At 45.4% G+C, this 15710-nt stretch overlaps 1 protein-coding gene across 3 annotated transcripts in view; it reads right to left on the reverse strand.

Annotated features, from left to right (window-relative positions):
- COL27A1 (collagen type XXVII alpha 1 chain) overlaps nucleotides 1-15710 on the reverse strand; it is a 141460-nt gene that overhangs the window by 90815 nt on the left and 34935 nt on the right. For all 3 annotated transcript variants that reach the window (XM_053996476.1, XM_053996475.1, XM_053996477.1), the window contains exons 6-11: nucleotides 13775-13828; nucleotides 11801-11854; nucleotides 6833-6877; nucleotides 5916-5969; nucleotides 3494-3538; nucleotides 1168-1221 (exon numbers count right to left, since the gene is read on the reverse strand). In XM_053996476.1, the coding sequence (XP_053852451.1) occupies nucleotides 1168-1221; nucleotides 3494-3538; nucleotides 5916-5969; nucleotides 6833-6877; nucleotides 11801-11854; nucleotides 13775-13828 (306 nt within the window). The remainder of the gene's footprint in view (nucleotides 1-1167; nucleotides 1222-3493; nucleotides 3539-5915; nucleotides 5970-6832; nucleotides 6878-11800; nucleotides 11855-13774; nucleotides 13829-15710) is intronic.

The following is a 15710-nucleotide window of genomic DNA, read 5'->3' on the forward strand; positions in this document are numbered from 1 at the left end:
AAAAGTTCTGGTTGAGAAATCAAACAGCCAACCAACAATACAAAGCAAAATGAGAAGAGAAAGGAGAATGCAAAACAGGCTAATGACTGTGGCATTGTTTGGGAATCAAAATGTCAGCTACTTGCAGTCGGCTGCGAGAGCAGAAGACAATTAACCTTCACCCATTAACTACGGCCTCCCGAGGACACGCGCAGGCAGCATCCCCAGGCTGGGGCTGTGCTTAGCAGGAGCAGTCATTAAGCTACTGGTCTGGAACCAAATGAAGGCCACCGCCGAGGCATTCGCTGCAGAACTTGTGTTTGTGTTTCTTATTTAGTTATACAAGCATTAAATCAGCGTCGCCAGAGCGCAGGGCAGGCCCCTCCCAGGCAGGCACACTCCCACATGGTCCCAGGGCCTCTCTGGTTTCTGGAGCTTGCATTTGAGGGAGGAAAGGCTGGAATCAAACAGTGCTCGTCTTCCAGTGATCTTTTTAGGAGCTCTTGTAGTGGGGAGAAGGGGGTCCTTGGATGGGAAGAGATTGGGCAGGCGGGAGGATGTGGAGATGGAGAGCAGAACAGCAAGGGATGACCTGTAAAGCTCTGAAAACTTGGGCTGGGGGAAGGCACGGTGAAAAGAATAGGAGGAAGGGAGGACATGGCCACAGCTGCCCACTCACAGCCCCAGGCTTGACTGCCCAACTCAATGCAACTGGAAATAAAGCCATTTTCAGAAAGCTCAGCACTGTCCCTTCCAAGAGCCAGGCTCTTTCCAAACATCTCCAGTCAGACACACAAAATGCTGAGACTGCATGGCTGGGAGGTGATTCCTGTGGGATCAGGGAATCTCCACGGACATTCTCCTCACCCTGCCCCACCTCACTAAGATGAACTGGCAAGGGGGAGAGGGAAGGCAGGTTTTTAAGTGAAGGAGAATATAAAAAACTCCTCTGTAGTCAACAACAAGGTCTGATGGCCCTGCCTGAAGCCTGGGTTCTCCTCAGCTGAACACCAGCATTATACAGGGACACAGGTCTTCATGTAAGGGTAGGAGGAGACTAGAGAAGGGATAGGTAAGCATTAGGCATGCCTGCCTCCTTCCTCAGGAAGTAGGGATAGAGAAGGTTAATCAGGCTCTGAAGAACTGCATTCAACCAACACACCAAGGTTTTCTTCACAAAATACTCACTCGTTCTCCATCGGCTCCTGGTAGCCCAAATAATCCTGGGAGACCAATATACCCCTAAAGAAAAGAGGAAACAAGCAGTCAAATACGTTTCTGCATTAGCATGCAGTCAGTCTGTGTTTCCTGAAGAGCACAGCAACCTCCAGCGTTGATCAGCAGCAGCCGTGATGAAATAAACCTTGAGGCAAGTGTATATGCCCATGGACTGCATGGTGCTGGCTTCCACGATGTAGTCCAAGGGCACATACCCTCACACCAGGGATCAGGAGCACTCCAGGCAGGAAGAGGACAGCCAGAAGAAACCTTACCTGGGCTGGCTCTAAGTGTACCTGAGGGAAATGGAGCTTGGTTTTAGGTTAACAAAAGTAATCTACAGACCGACACCTCGTTTTGTCTCTTTCTTTGCTTTTGACACTCATTTCCAACTGTCCTGTTGTATCAAGCCCTTTCTGTTTGTCTTCTGTCACCTGGTGGTCACACACTGCAGCCCCTTCTGAGGCAAATCCCCTCTTTTCTTGGCACCAGGGCTGCCACCACCCTGCAGTGAGTCCTGGCTCTGCCCAAAGCCTGTCCCTGCACCACCAAGATCCTGTGCAAACCTTCATCATCCCAAGCACTGAAGGTCCTGCATGGGCTGGGAGAGGCGGAACCTGACATTCCAGGCTTGGGGGATTGAGGTGAGGCTCAACTTGCACATCCACACCATAGGGAAACCACCTTTGCACCAACACATTTCACATAAAACCTGCTGCTTCCACACTCATCAGAAACCTTGTGTTTCCAGGTTTCTCTATGGCTGTGGGGCCCTGCTGAGACAAGACATGCTGCATAAAACACAGCATTTCCCTTCCCTTGCCACAATGGCAGCCTTGTGTTTAATCCCTTTGCTCAGCAGCCTGGACAAAGTTACCTTGTGTGCTGGGCCTCTGCAAAGGCCCGGCTGGTGCCAAACATGCTGAATCCAGAGGAAGTGAATTTCAGCAGGGAGCCCCCTCTGTGGCACCTCACTGTTACAGAAGCCAAGTGCTAACACTGCTTTTCTCTCATCTTTCTTTCTCCATCATTGCTAAATCTCTATCTTCCAACCCCACCAAACCTTTGCACCAGCCCATCGCTCCCTGTGGGTTGTGCTTCCTTTAGGGACAACACCTAGCTGGGAAATAATGCTACATTAAAATGGCCCTGTCTGCCTTTGCCTCCTGAATCCTAAAAGAAACCACATAACTCTCAAACTTTTCCTGGAGAAGGAAAAAGTAGAGGTGAAGGGCAAAGAAGAGTCCAGAGCTGGCTCCCTTAAACCAAAAAATGCACACATCTTACTTTAGCACCCAATTTTGATTTACTGTGGTTGAACAAAGAAAGGGCATCCTTGGGTATTTATAAATATTTCAGTCCTCACCACTCAGGGGTGCAAAATGGAGAATAACTTCCAAATCTTACATTCTGCACATCTACCACCTGATAATTACACAAGGTCCTGGACGGAGCAGTGAAGAGATGCCCCAGGGAAAACTTTAGCCCTTGCAGAAGTGGGGTGATCTCAGATTTTCCTCTCTCCTGCAGGAACTGAACCTGCCCTCTCCCTTCCCAGCTCAGGAATACTGCTAGCTACAGGGTCAGCATTTGTTTATTCCTTGCAGTTTTCCTATTGATGAAAGCCAGCTGCTTGAATTTACTGCATATAGAGAAAGTATCACGTGTTAGAGAAATGGGGATTTATTGGCTTAGAATCCCATTGTGAATTTATAATTGCAGGAAAAGAACAAAATGTGATTAACAAGAGCCTTAAGTAGTAATAAAAAAAAAGAATCCTTTGCAGTGAGAATAAAACCCCAGCAATTATTTTTGGTGAGCAAAACCAGACAGGGCGGAGATATTGTTTGTATTTGCACATGGCTTCAAGATGCTGGCTTGCTGTTGTTCATAGTGATATAAACCACTCCCAAACCAGGCCTGTACCCAAATGAGCCCATACTCAGCGTGGTTAAAGTCTGCTGAACCACACTGATTGAAACTAAAGAGGCCTTTGGGACATGGGGCTTGCAGGCTTTGATACGAATTTGTAAGCCATTCTTTCCTCTCCTGCAATGTGAGCTCTGAAGGAGCTGACTTTATCATCAGCACTACTGGGGAACTTTGGTCAAGGTACATTCCATGTTTAATTTAAAAAACTTAACAGTGCTTCAATAAACAAGTGCTGCATAGTTCAAATCCCCCAAACCCAACAAATTAAAGCAACCAGCTTCAGAATTGCAAAATCAAGCCTAAAGCTTCTTGAGAAGTCTTTGATAAAAACAAGCAGAGAAAAGGCAAATGAAAGGTTTCTTACCCGAGTGCCTTTTGGGCCAGATTCCCCTATGGGGCCGGGTAAACCCTAGAACAGAAGGGAAACAACAAAGACAAATGTGGACAAGCTTTAACTTAAAATAACGAGCAGTGCCACCCCCCTAAGCACCATCCTTGCATGGTTCTGCTCTAAGTGTTTCTTAAAGCTCTCAAAGCTTTAAGTGCTGCATGGTTCTGCTTTAAGGTTTTGCTTTAAGCATCCAAGGAGTATCAACAAAGGAGAAAAAAGGACAAAATAATACAAATAACAGATCTGCCATTGTTGGGGAGCTGGGATTCGGCAGAACCTGAGACTGCTGCACACAGTGAGCCTTCCCTGGGGCTGAAGTCAAGATTTCTTATGATAAAGACCACAAGGGCTGATACAGTGGGGTGCCCAGAGGTTGTGTTACACTTGGGACGCGAGGCACAGTGATGCTCTGTGCCCAACAGCTCTCCATTCATCTTCCTGCCTGAGCCAACACATGCATAGCAAATGTATTCCAATACCTGCTTAGGGAACACTGGTGTGCAATGAGAAATTTCTACAGCCTAGAAAGTCACTTAGCAATGCAGATACTGTGGTATCTCTAACCCTTTGCAGCGTCAGCTATGGAAAGAATTGAAAATTAATTCCCCATTCTAATTCTATGCCTAATGCTGCTTGCTCAAAATACTGCAAAGAAGAAAAGTGCAAAAAGTGCAAAATAAATTTTTATGTTTATTGCCTTCTAGCATGTTTCCAGATCATTTTTTTTTCAAGTTCCAAATTTTGATGGGATTTTCTGGGGGAAGAAAAAAAAAAAAGGCTAAGTCCATATTTTCTTCAGCTGGCAGCAGTGCAGGCTCAGCCTGCGATGTGAAAGTCAGGTTGTGCTCTTTCCTGGCTCCTGCATCGTTGCCAAAGATTTCAGGCATCAGGGTGAAGTTACAATCCTGCCTGTGATGCACAAACCAAACCCGAGCCAAGCACTCTCTCCCATCGCTGCAGAGCCAGCACAGCTGACAGGAGTAACAAGTAGTAAAATCTCTGTAAAGTAAACAGCCCTGATGCAGGATACACACAGCATTCAGATAGGCTGAAAAAAAAACTGCCTTAAAAAAATAAAAAAGTCACTTTCCTGACCCAAACCACGTTTTTAAGAAGGCAGATTTGTTCTTCGAATGTCAAGGCACAGATTTCGTCCTGCTTATCTGATAGGCTGAATTGCTGAACAGCATTCATTAACTTTGTATGTCCAAAATCTCTTGGACTTCTTCTTATTAGTCATCTAACACACATTCACACCTAGGAGACTCTTTGGCATGCTCAGCTCTAAGAGCCTTTCAGAGTATGAATGGAGCATTTAGTCAGGTGCATAAAGCTCCCATCCAGTTCTGCCATCTGCACTCTCCAGTGTGCTAAGCAAGGTATCAGTTTAATTTTCAATTTAAAATGGGTCATGCATTATTGACAGTGTGAGGCAGAGAGATGCAGACTTGTTCTGCAGGTCTATTTCACATTTAATCCAATAACCTACACATCTGCATGAAAAATTCACATCCAAACTCATGATAAGCCTGAAAGACTCAGGACAGAGGATTTGGGATCTTTGAGATCTGCCTGGTCTCTTGGCTTACAGGTAAATGTGGCTGAATCCAGCATTAAATGTGAAAACCATTTTAGAAAACCCTCACTTCACCACAAAATGTTATAGGGCTGGATGTTCTGTCCTCCGAGAGATTCCATTTTTTTAGGGTCTTATAAATTCTCCTCTTTCCCTTACACTACTCAGCATCTTACACCAGTAGGACAACAAAGTGTCCGATCTTGATCCATTACCCCATGCACATCCCTTCATTCCTAAAGTTGTCTTTGTGTAATTTTTTTCAGCATGAGAACAATGACTTGATTGTCTTTCATCATCTTTTTTGCAGCTGCAAATATGGCTTTTATACATACATATTTACAGTTCATGCATAACATTGTGTGTGTATGCATAGGTTTATGCCAGTGCCTTTTACTAGTGAGAGTTCATCTAGATTTCCTCCTCCAATAATAAATACACCTTTTTCCATCCTGTCCAACATTGCATGCAAAATATGCCTAGAAAAGAAGGGTTAACATCTTGCACATGTCTTTCTCTGCTCTGCTGTTCTGTTTTTTCCCTGTTGTTTTACTGAAGAAAGATCTGTCATAATTTGCTGTAGAAATTCAGGTTTTATCTATCATAGGCACAAAATACTTTCTAACAACATCTCAGAGTTGAAAGACTGTGTTAATGGTACAACATCTTGAGGAGGGAAGAAGGAAAATATTCAGAGATCAAATATTCAAATATACCAGCATTTTCTAGAGGACTGCACTGTCCTTAGTGGGGCATGTCTTTAGCTACCTGCACACCCAAATCCCTACTCTGTGCACAGCACGATGAGATTTACTGCACCTGCCTGCCAGGATAACCTTTGGCACCTGGACTTCCAGCTGGTCCTCGTTCACCCTTCGAGAGAAAAAAAAGAAAAGACACAAAAAGTCAGGTGAATGTCCCACCTGGGAAGTTGTTTTTAGCTGAATCACTGTGGAATGGATTAACAGGATGAACATTTATTGAGAGGAAAACAATATTAAGGGTAGATAATGAAATTAATTAACAAGGGGGGAAAAACACAGGGAAGCCAAGTCAACATGCAGTGAGCAAGTGCTGCTGTTTCTCCTTCTCCCTTCATTTGGGGGAAAGCAGCAGAGAATCTGGAACAAGGACACTAAGAGAAGGTGTAAGGCTGTGTCTATATCTGGCATATGGAACCGTTTTGCTGGTGGGAAAGCACTGCCAAAATTCTTCAAAACTAAATGGATTCATGTATAATATCCTTTAACATCATTGCTAACAGGGCCTGCTATTCATTGCCTTTTTTTTTTTTTTTTCTGCATTGCAAACATCAAACTTAACCAAATAGAGGGGGGGAGAAAAGGGGAGGGGGAAGAAAAAGGGAGGTGGGAATGGGCTTTGGGAAGGGAATCACATATACTCAACACAGTGTGGTTAGTAAAGTCCAGGTGAAATTAATGTAAAAAGACAAATAAAAGGGTAGGATGGCTAGCTGGTTTTTCTTCCCCCACGTAAACTTGGTGTGCCTGAGCAGTAAAAATTAGAAATTAAATGTAAAAACTCCAAGGCAGTCTCCTCCCACCATGCCATGGATGCTGGCTCTGTGTGTGTGCTCAGATCCTGGTGTGTGCCCAGCTGCCCTGGGAGGAGCTGCCTGTCCACACTGAGCAGGCTGCACCAGAGCCAAACCAGCATCACAGCCAGCAAATCCATCCCTGCTTAAAGCTCCCCTGCTGGGAAGTGGGAAAACTCACCTGGTCTCCAGGGTGACCTAGTGGTCCAGGGTAGCCTTTATATCCCTGTCAAAATAGGATGAAAGAGATGAATACTAAGGAACACAAATACAGTAAAATAATCTGGGTTTGGTTTCTATTTCTCTTTGCAGGTGGGACTAAAGATCTGTGGAGAAGCAGGATTTTAGACAGCATTACACAATCATGAAAACTTTTATCAAGCTGCTTAGTGCTTGCACCAGCCAAAGCTGCTGATGTGCCCTGCTGTGGTCTGGGGTGGCACATACTCCAGAAGGAATTGCTCCATGAACGCATTTGGAGTGGTCTCCACGCTCAGATCTATTTGTAACCTACACCTTGAGCAAGGCTGTCCTTAATCCTCAGGAAACCACAGGCCCACAGAATGAAATGTTGGCTTTGGGGACTACAGCAACATGAGCCACTTGTGTTTCAGAGCTCTTACTTTTGCTTTAGGGTTTGAAATGCCACAGGAAACACCAAAACAACCATTTACTGTCACGGGAAACTTCAATTTTTCTACCTTGAACTTGTCCAGCTTCCAGCTTTTCTAATCCAATTATTACAAGATCCAGAGTGCTTCATTATGAAGCTACTAAAAATGGTGAGCAAGCTGCCTTTCAACCTGCTCTCTCTGCTGAATTAATTAGAATGAGTTTCTTAATCCACCTTGCTTACTGGCAAGTGTTTCAGGCTTCAAATCATTCTCACAGGTCTTTCACAATCCTACTGCAGCTTGTCAATATTTCATTTTTTGGGGGGATGCAGACACTGGAGCAGGACAAGGGCAGCCTGTTTGAGTGCAGACTGAGCACTGTGTGTCTTTTAAGGGAGTTTGCTTTCTCCTAAATTTACCTACAGCTCCCTTCAAACGGAATGAATTCTTTATGTGATGGACACTTCAGATTTTTTCCCTCTTCTTTATTATCTTGCTTCGGCTGTTTAAAACAAGCTTCCATCAAGAGAAGCAGATCAGGAGATTAAACTCAGTTACAGAAATGGCTGTTTAGCTGGGCTAGCAGCAAGATTAAAAAAAAAAAAAGAGCAGAAAATTTAACTTGAAACAAATGGGAGAGGGAAAAAATAAACATGGAACAATCCTTGCACAAATACTAGAGAAATAACAAATTGCTTTCAAGAGTGGGTTACAACTACTTGTACCTCAGTCCCTGCTACTCACCCTGTCCTGGCCAGGGCTCCAGCACGCCTCATCTGTCTGTGAAGCCCACAGAGTGTTCCTGCTCTGGAAGCCATCACCAGTCACAGGGGTGACCAAGCACTTGGCCTTTGGCTCCACTCACCACATGAACCCAGTACTGTTTCTGCTCCCAGGTCCACACCTCTGCTTAACAGCTTTTTTATTCTTCCCATGGGCTATTCCAGACCTGCAGCCTGAGCCTTTGCTGGCAGGGTGTGCAATGCTCCCAGCCATCCTGGCCACTACCCTCTCCCCTTTGCATTCCTCCTGCCTTGTTATTTCAGACAGTCTGGCCTGGAATGATGCTGATTGCCTTCTCACCAGTTCTCTCCTGCTTGGCTTTGCTGATACACCATGGCTCTGGACAGAGCTGCACCTTCTGACAAGGCTGCCCTGAAACCCTTGGTTGAACCACCTCGAGAGTCCTTTCTTCAAGTGCTGTGAGAACATTTCAGTCAGAGACTCCTCACTGGAAGTGCCTCAGCAGCTCTTGGAGTAGGACCAGCACACAGGATTCTCTGCCCCTCTCCAGGAATCTGCCCCATGAAATCCTCTCCTGCTCATCCTCTCCCTGGCTCAGCAGAGAGGAGGGAGGATGCTCCACCCTGGTTGGGTGTCTGGCCTGAAGGTGAGAGCTTCCAACAGAACCATCCCTAGGTTCAACATCCCCAGTCCTGGAATTTAGATTTCTGTGGGGTTTTCTCCTGGGACCTCTGCCCAGTTCTTCCAGTCTGGAGCAGGAGCTACCTTGCCTCTAGACAACTGGAGCACCAAGCTTAACAATATCTTACTTTTCCCACTGATAAGAAATATGTGCCTGGCTTGGCTGCTCTGAACCAATGTGCTCCAGCTGGGTTTCTGCAGGATGGGTGTTTTGAGCCTGCAATGTCCACCCACAGTAGGTGGTTGCATGATGGTCTCTTGAGATGCTCAAAGCACGTCCTGAACTAAATTCTGCACAATTCTGTAGCGGTAAGTGAATGAAAATTAGGTTAATTATGTTATGTTCCTAAATATGTAGACACTGTTATGTTCCTAAATATGTAGGCACTGTTATGTGCTACTGTTATGTTCTATTAAATATCCTCCTCACTACATATTCTGGGCTCTGGAGAGTTTCAAACGTGTATTTCTTCACAATATACCCCCTTGTGAATTATTTCTGCCTCAGGTGAATTACAATGAAGGAAAACCAGAAAAGCTTGTGTATGTTAAAGCTGACTGCAGTGTGAAAGTATTTACCTGCTAAAATCCTCTTCAAATAGCACTAAAATGACAGGGCAGAGGGTATGAAAACAACTGCATTTGCTCTTTTATCTGAACACTTTGTGATGATTACAGGGCACTCCACAAAAAGGGCTGTGATTTAGAAAGGAAATGGCACTCCAGAGAAGGATTTACTCATCTGTGATGATATTTATAATCCACTCTCTCCTAGCTAAAGGGATCATCCTGCACTTTGGTAGGAAATGTGAAGAATTAAGGGGCCATGCAGACAGGATGTTTTGAAGCACTGACCACTTCCCAGCTCTGTCCTTGCTCTCTGACTCCAGTGAAGCTTCGCCTCTCTCATTGCTGCTGTTTTCTCCTCTGGAGCAATGATGCTGCTCTGCTGAGACCTACCTCCAAAGCAGCTGTGGTCTGCAGCTCCAAACCAAAAGCCAAAGCCCACAGATACCTCATAGGCACCAGAGGGACAGGCAGAGGGAACATCCAAGTCCTGCCACCCTTCCTCGTCTGCAAAAGCACCATTTGCTCTGTGTGGAGAGGATGAAAATACACCTGCTGCTGCTTCTAAGGCAGTTTCATGTACTCGTAGATGTGTGGAGCTAAAACAACTTCAGGGATGCTCTGAGATCAGCCTGTCCAATCCTACAAGTCCAATTCAAGTCTGTCAGCATTCCCAAGACAGGCACTGAGGAGTGAGCCACACTGTCCAAAACCACATGCTGCTGGTTGTGGCTCCAGCTCACGCTGCTGAAACAGTGGTTTCATTTAGTGGGAAATGCATTTTGTTTCTCCTGGTGAAATATTTTACCCATTTGAAGGTTTCTACATGGTGTTCTCTGATCAAAGCCCTGAGAGCCCATTTTGTAGCACCTCCGTGGAGTGAGAGAAGGGATGACCATTTCCCAGTTTTCCAGTAGCCAAGAGGTGTTGCCCACCTTCAGCCAAGCAGCAGTGTATTTTCACTGGGAGAATGCCAGCAGGCAACCCAGATTAAAAAAAAAAAGATTTTTTTCCAAACATTTCTCCAACAGCTGTAAATTTTTTCTTAATGCAAGATGCTAATAAAAGCCAGGTTACACCAAACCCACTGCCAGACTAGTGCTACTGGGAGGTGTTTTTAAGCTGCACCAAAGGAAAAATTTCAACATCCAACTTGCTCATTACTTGAAGAAACAGAAGCATATCCCTGCCTTTACCCTGTCCTGTGGGAGTTAAGATCAGATGTGAAGGCCATGTGCTGGACTTGGGAATGTTTGTTCAATCTCCTGTTCCTTCTCTGCTTTTTCCACTATGAGTGCTTGCACTCCTGACATTGCATTTTGCTGATCGTAACCACAAGGTTTTGTTTTATGAGCTGTTATACCAGGAAAATGGTATTCTTTGCACCCTATTAGTTAGAACTTGTTTGTGACAGCAAAAGATCTGTAATTAATCACTCAATTGCTCCTACTCCACACAGCACCCCAAGCATGACCAGCCCTGGAGTAGAAAAATAAACTCAGCCCCTCCTCTTGGTAATTTGTTTCTAGTATAAAGCACACAACAAATAATCCTGGAGCGGGAGGGTTCCTTTCAGCCTCCTCCACACCTTCTTTCTCTCCTTGGAGTCTTAAAACATACCAGAGGAGGTGTTTGTGTGCAGCTAATTGACCTGAGGAACAGGGTATGGTCAATGGCCCATTGACTGATGAAGTGATGGAAACAAGATGCTAATTTTAACTGTTCAGGTTACCTGTGGCAATATTGGCTTGCTGGGAGGGGGAGTCATGGCCACTGAGCCCCACTCAAACAGCTCCCTGCAACAGGTCTAGTTTCCAAAAAAATAAACCAACCTACCAACACAGCCTGGAACTGGAAACTCAGCTAAAATGTCCTTGATATATGAAAGATCTGAGCTCCAGGTATGGATGGCTGAGGTATTGCTGTGCAGGATGCATGGATAGAAACACACACGCTGCTGCCTCAGGAAAACAGGGATGGATCTTGTGTTTTGTCCCTGCATACCCCTTTCTAGGCATAAATGTGTTGTTTGTGATGTTAAAATGGTGTTGAAGCATCGATATGGAAGCAAATAAAGTAAAACCTGACCAGTGCTGACAGTCTCCAAGCAAAATAAAGAGGGAAGGCACACAGATATGTTTTTGAAATGTGCTTTACCAGGATAGACAGTCGTGGTTTCCTTGGAATGCTAGCACTCTTCTGAATCCATCCTTTGAGTGTTGCTGTTGGTTGGAGATCCCTTTAGATAATGCACTGGCTGCACCAGGCCTAAACTGAGCTTGCTGAGGAACACCCAGTGTCAGGGTGCAGAGGGATGAGGAATACAAAGAAGGAAATTCTGTATCCAGAATTGCATTTCATATTCTTACATAGTCTTTAGGCAGTTGCTTCAGCCTATCTCCCTAGGTTATACACCTGCAAAACAGGCATAAGGCTCTTTGGGTGGATACTGAGACTTTTAATTAAATCTTTCAGGCAGAGTTATAGAAGAAAATTTTAAGATAAAATTACTGATCTGATTCACTAGAAAAGAACACTCTTACCTTTCTACCAGGTGGTCCAGGGAACCCAGTTAAACCAGGTAAGCCCACATCTCCCTGTAGGAAGCAAGCAAGTTCAATTAGTTTTCAGCAACATTTCCCCTATGCCTTCTGCAGTTACCACAATGATTTTGCTGACACCAGCCCCCAGCTATTGATATTTCTGGTTCTAATCACAACTCTTCAAAACCTGACTGGATAAGAGGAGTAGATTTAAACAACCTCTCTATTAACTGGCTCATATAAATAATAACCCCAGTTAATTAATGGCAGCTGCTGCTGGAGTCCAGCTCTTCGCAAGCAGAATGAATGCGCTTTTTTTCCCCTCAATGATCTCATTCAGTCACATGCTTCATTCGCCTTTCAATAGGCATTGAAATCGCCAAGGCAAGGAAATTTTAGATTTTTAATGCAATAAGAACAACAGGTACCTCCTGCCAAATCCTGTGATTTGCTCTCACACTCCGCTACTGCACTGGCTCAGCCCATGGCTCCTGTTGGGATGGTGCTGGTGGTGTAATTATTTAACCTGCCCGTCTGACACGGATTGAACCTTTGCAGGCTGCTGGTGGGAGGGTTTGTTCAGTGGCCTGTACTTCTGAAAAGGGATTGCATCACATCCCAGCTGGCAAACCCAAACCATCACAGAACGCATGAGCGCGTTGCTGTGAGACCTCTCCACCACCCAACCACTTGGCCTCCTCTGATCAGGATCAAAAAACCCTGGAGTGCTTTCTTACTGAAATTCAACAAATTTCCAGTATCTAGCTTGAAAATTAGGCATCACTCCAAACTCCCGCTGGAAACTCCTTATTCCTATTATTGCTATCAGGGATAAAGCCTTGTTAACACAAACTCAAGGTCATCTGGATCTCTCCCTTTTTTACACCAAGCATTGTCTTCAAGAAAACAGTTCCAGACCCTGCAGGTGGATGATTTCCACGTGATGCCACTCCAATATAGTGTACCAGAAATTTCAAAAGACATCTCATGGTGTTAAGTTAAAAGCATCATTTCAGACTTAGCCTTCTGAATGTTTCCTAGCATTGCCTTCCATCTTGCAGCTGTGTGGCCTCACTCTGCTTTATGGGGGCATCTGGTGTCAAATGAATGGCCCAAGCTCCTTATGGCTGGTGCTTTCTGTGAGCTGTGCATTTATAGCAAGAATTATGGTGAGAGGAAGAGAACCAGGCTTCTGCCCTGGGCATGAGTTACCAAGGATTGTGCAGGCATCACTGAAAGAGCTAACTGAGGTAGATGATGTGGAACCCTGATTGTCCTACTGTTCATTTCTAGAATTCTGTGAGGGCTTGTTGCCTCAGTAAAAATCACTCCGCTGTGAAACAGCAAAAATGGGAGTTGTAACTTATTGAAAGGAATTAGCAGGACTCTGATCCTCAACAACTGGTAAACCCAGAAAGCAGCTTTCCTTCCCAGCTGGGTGCTTTGTGTTGGTTTGAGCAGCTCTTGGTGGAAATCTTTCAGCAAGGTCCATGCCTTAGAAGCCTCCACCAAGAAACCTCTACCCTGACGGGGCTGCAGCAGGAGGCAAACCCCTGTTCCTCAGCTCCTTGGCAAGAACATCCTTTCCTTGACCTCCAAGGTTTTTATTCCTTGCTTATTCCTTGCTTTTATTCCTTATGCCTCCTGCTGCAGCTGCATGCCCAGAGCGTGGCTCTACCTCAGATGTGCTACTTGAAACACTTGGCTGAAGCAGCCACGTGCCTGTGGCAGCAGGGACTTCACTTGGGCTGCAGATTGTGGATAAACTGGATAAACACTCAGACAGCAACACCGTGCCAGGTGGCACCTCAGTGCACTATGATCATTGAGAGCTGCCTCTCTTTAGTCCTGAATCCAAGATCTAAGCCTCATTTCCCAGTCCTAAGCAGCTGGCATGCTTGTGGCTGCAGTACAGACTCCCTGTGTGTGTGCACAGTTCTAAAAGCCCACCATGGCCTCGGGGTGACATCTCACCTTCTGCCCATTGCGAGCTTTTCCAGGTGACAGCCCGGGATCACCTTTCTGACCCTGAAATGAAAAACTTACATTAGTGACATAATCCAAGGGCCCAGCCCACAGATGTGGTTCTGCTTCCATCAAGCCTCCAAATTAGAAAAACATTTTGTTTTACCCCAGTCTTCCCTGACATCCCAAATGTATTAAAGTGGCCTGGAATAGCTATTGTGCTGGGGGTGGATTTGGTGAGTGATTGCTGCTGCTAAAGAGTTGAGTTTTAAATAGTAGTTGACAGTATTCAATTGGCTAAAGAAAGGATAACTGGAAGAAAGCAATATCAGGACTTTTGATACTTATTAGACCAGACAGCTGCAATTCCTTCGTTGTCTACAACTACCATCACAAAAATAATTACCAAGCCTATTACTGGGGCTGAACCATCCTTCTCAACAACTCACTAGATGCTGTTGCTTTTTTAACTGTGAGGAACAGATGAGACTGCAGAGAAAGTTGTACTAATTAGACACCCCCAGCAGGCAGAGCAATTGTGAGGCTCCCAGGCTGGCAGAAAGCAGCACTTGACCTTAAGTGGCAGTATTCCTTATTTTCCTCCTTAACAACCGTGACGAGGGAAATTACAGTTTGAGGCTGTGATCTTCTGACAAACACAGGCTGGAATCTCAGCAGCATTTGATCACCTAATTTCAGCAAATTCCTCTGGAAATACCACTTCAATTTTTCAAGAGGTGGAAAGGTAATGTGAGCACCTAATGGGGAGAGATACAAGTAGGAAAATCTAGAAGAGATTGAAGAGTGCCAGGTTCTTTGGGTAGGGGAGAGGTAAAGCTTAGCACACAGAACATCTCTTCTGGCACAGCCAAGATGGGTATCCCAGATCAGTCACTATTTAACACCCATGAATCATAAACAACCCACAACCTCTGTGTGCCCATCAGCACAGGAAAGCTGGGAGGGTTAACTAATGGCTGTCAAGTGAAGTGCTTGAGGGGAGACCCAGAAAGGAGCAATATTGGTTATTAGCTGGCATTTCTCATGAGCAGCACAGAGCTCTGGTCACAGGCAGCTGAGCTGCTGTTCCACGCAGCCTCGCTGTGGGTACATTCCATGTGTACTTCCCACCTTGCACAGAGGGTAAACCCCTCATTCTCCTCCTCCTCCAGCATCCACCACAAGCTGTGAGACTCAGGAGTGAGACTGCTTGGCTCTGGACTGTAGGGAGCACTGCTGATTCAAGGCAGATGTATCTGCACAAATTCTCAACGAGGGCTGCTGGCTTTCCAAACAGTAAATGAAGTCATGCAGATAATCTTGCTTTGCATGCAGCTGTTATCAGGGCAATTCTCCCACTCCTTGAGCTTCAGAGCAGTCAGTGGGTGCTGCCACTGCTGGGAACAGATTAGAGCAGCCCTTGGGATCGCTGGGTGTTCATTTCTACGCTGCAAAATTCATTTACTGCAGCAGGTAGACACCCACCACTTCCCCTAAATCTTCCCATCTGCTCCATGCAATGACTTTGAGACATGGAAAAGAACTTGTGTTTTCCCCTGGGAAGCTCCAGATCACATTAGCCAGGTCTCTGCTTTGCACAGGTTCTGTGTTCAGCCCTGCTGAGACCATCACACAGGTGGAGAACTCAGCCACGAGCAGGATCACATGTCCCCAGGATCAATCAGCCATGGCACCAGCTGGATGTGAGGCCTGAAATTGTGGATTAATTGCTTGAGTCTTCTTACACAGCAATGACAATGGGGGAATTAACCTGTCTTGTCCATCACCAAGCCACAGCACCTTTCCCACAAGCTTCTCTCTTTCCCATCCTAACTTACTGAGAACACATCTTCCTCTTGTAAAGGAAGAAAGTTTTCTTCTGGGATTTCTTCCTACATGGGAGAAGTGCAGTTTAAACATCTCAGTTTTGCAATCCCACTAATAC

Source organism: Vidua macroura, chromosome 21 (genome assembly GCF_024509145.1).
Source record: "Vidua macroura isolate BioBank_ID:100142 chromosome 21, ASM2450914v1, whole genome shotgun sequence".
NCBI lineage: Eukaryota > Metazoa > Chordata > Aves > Passeriformes > Viduidae > Vidua > Vidua macroura.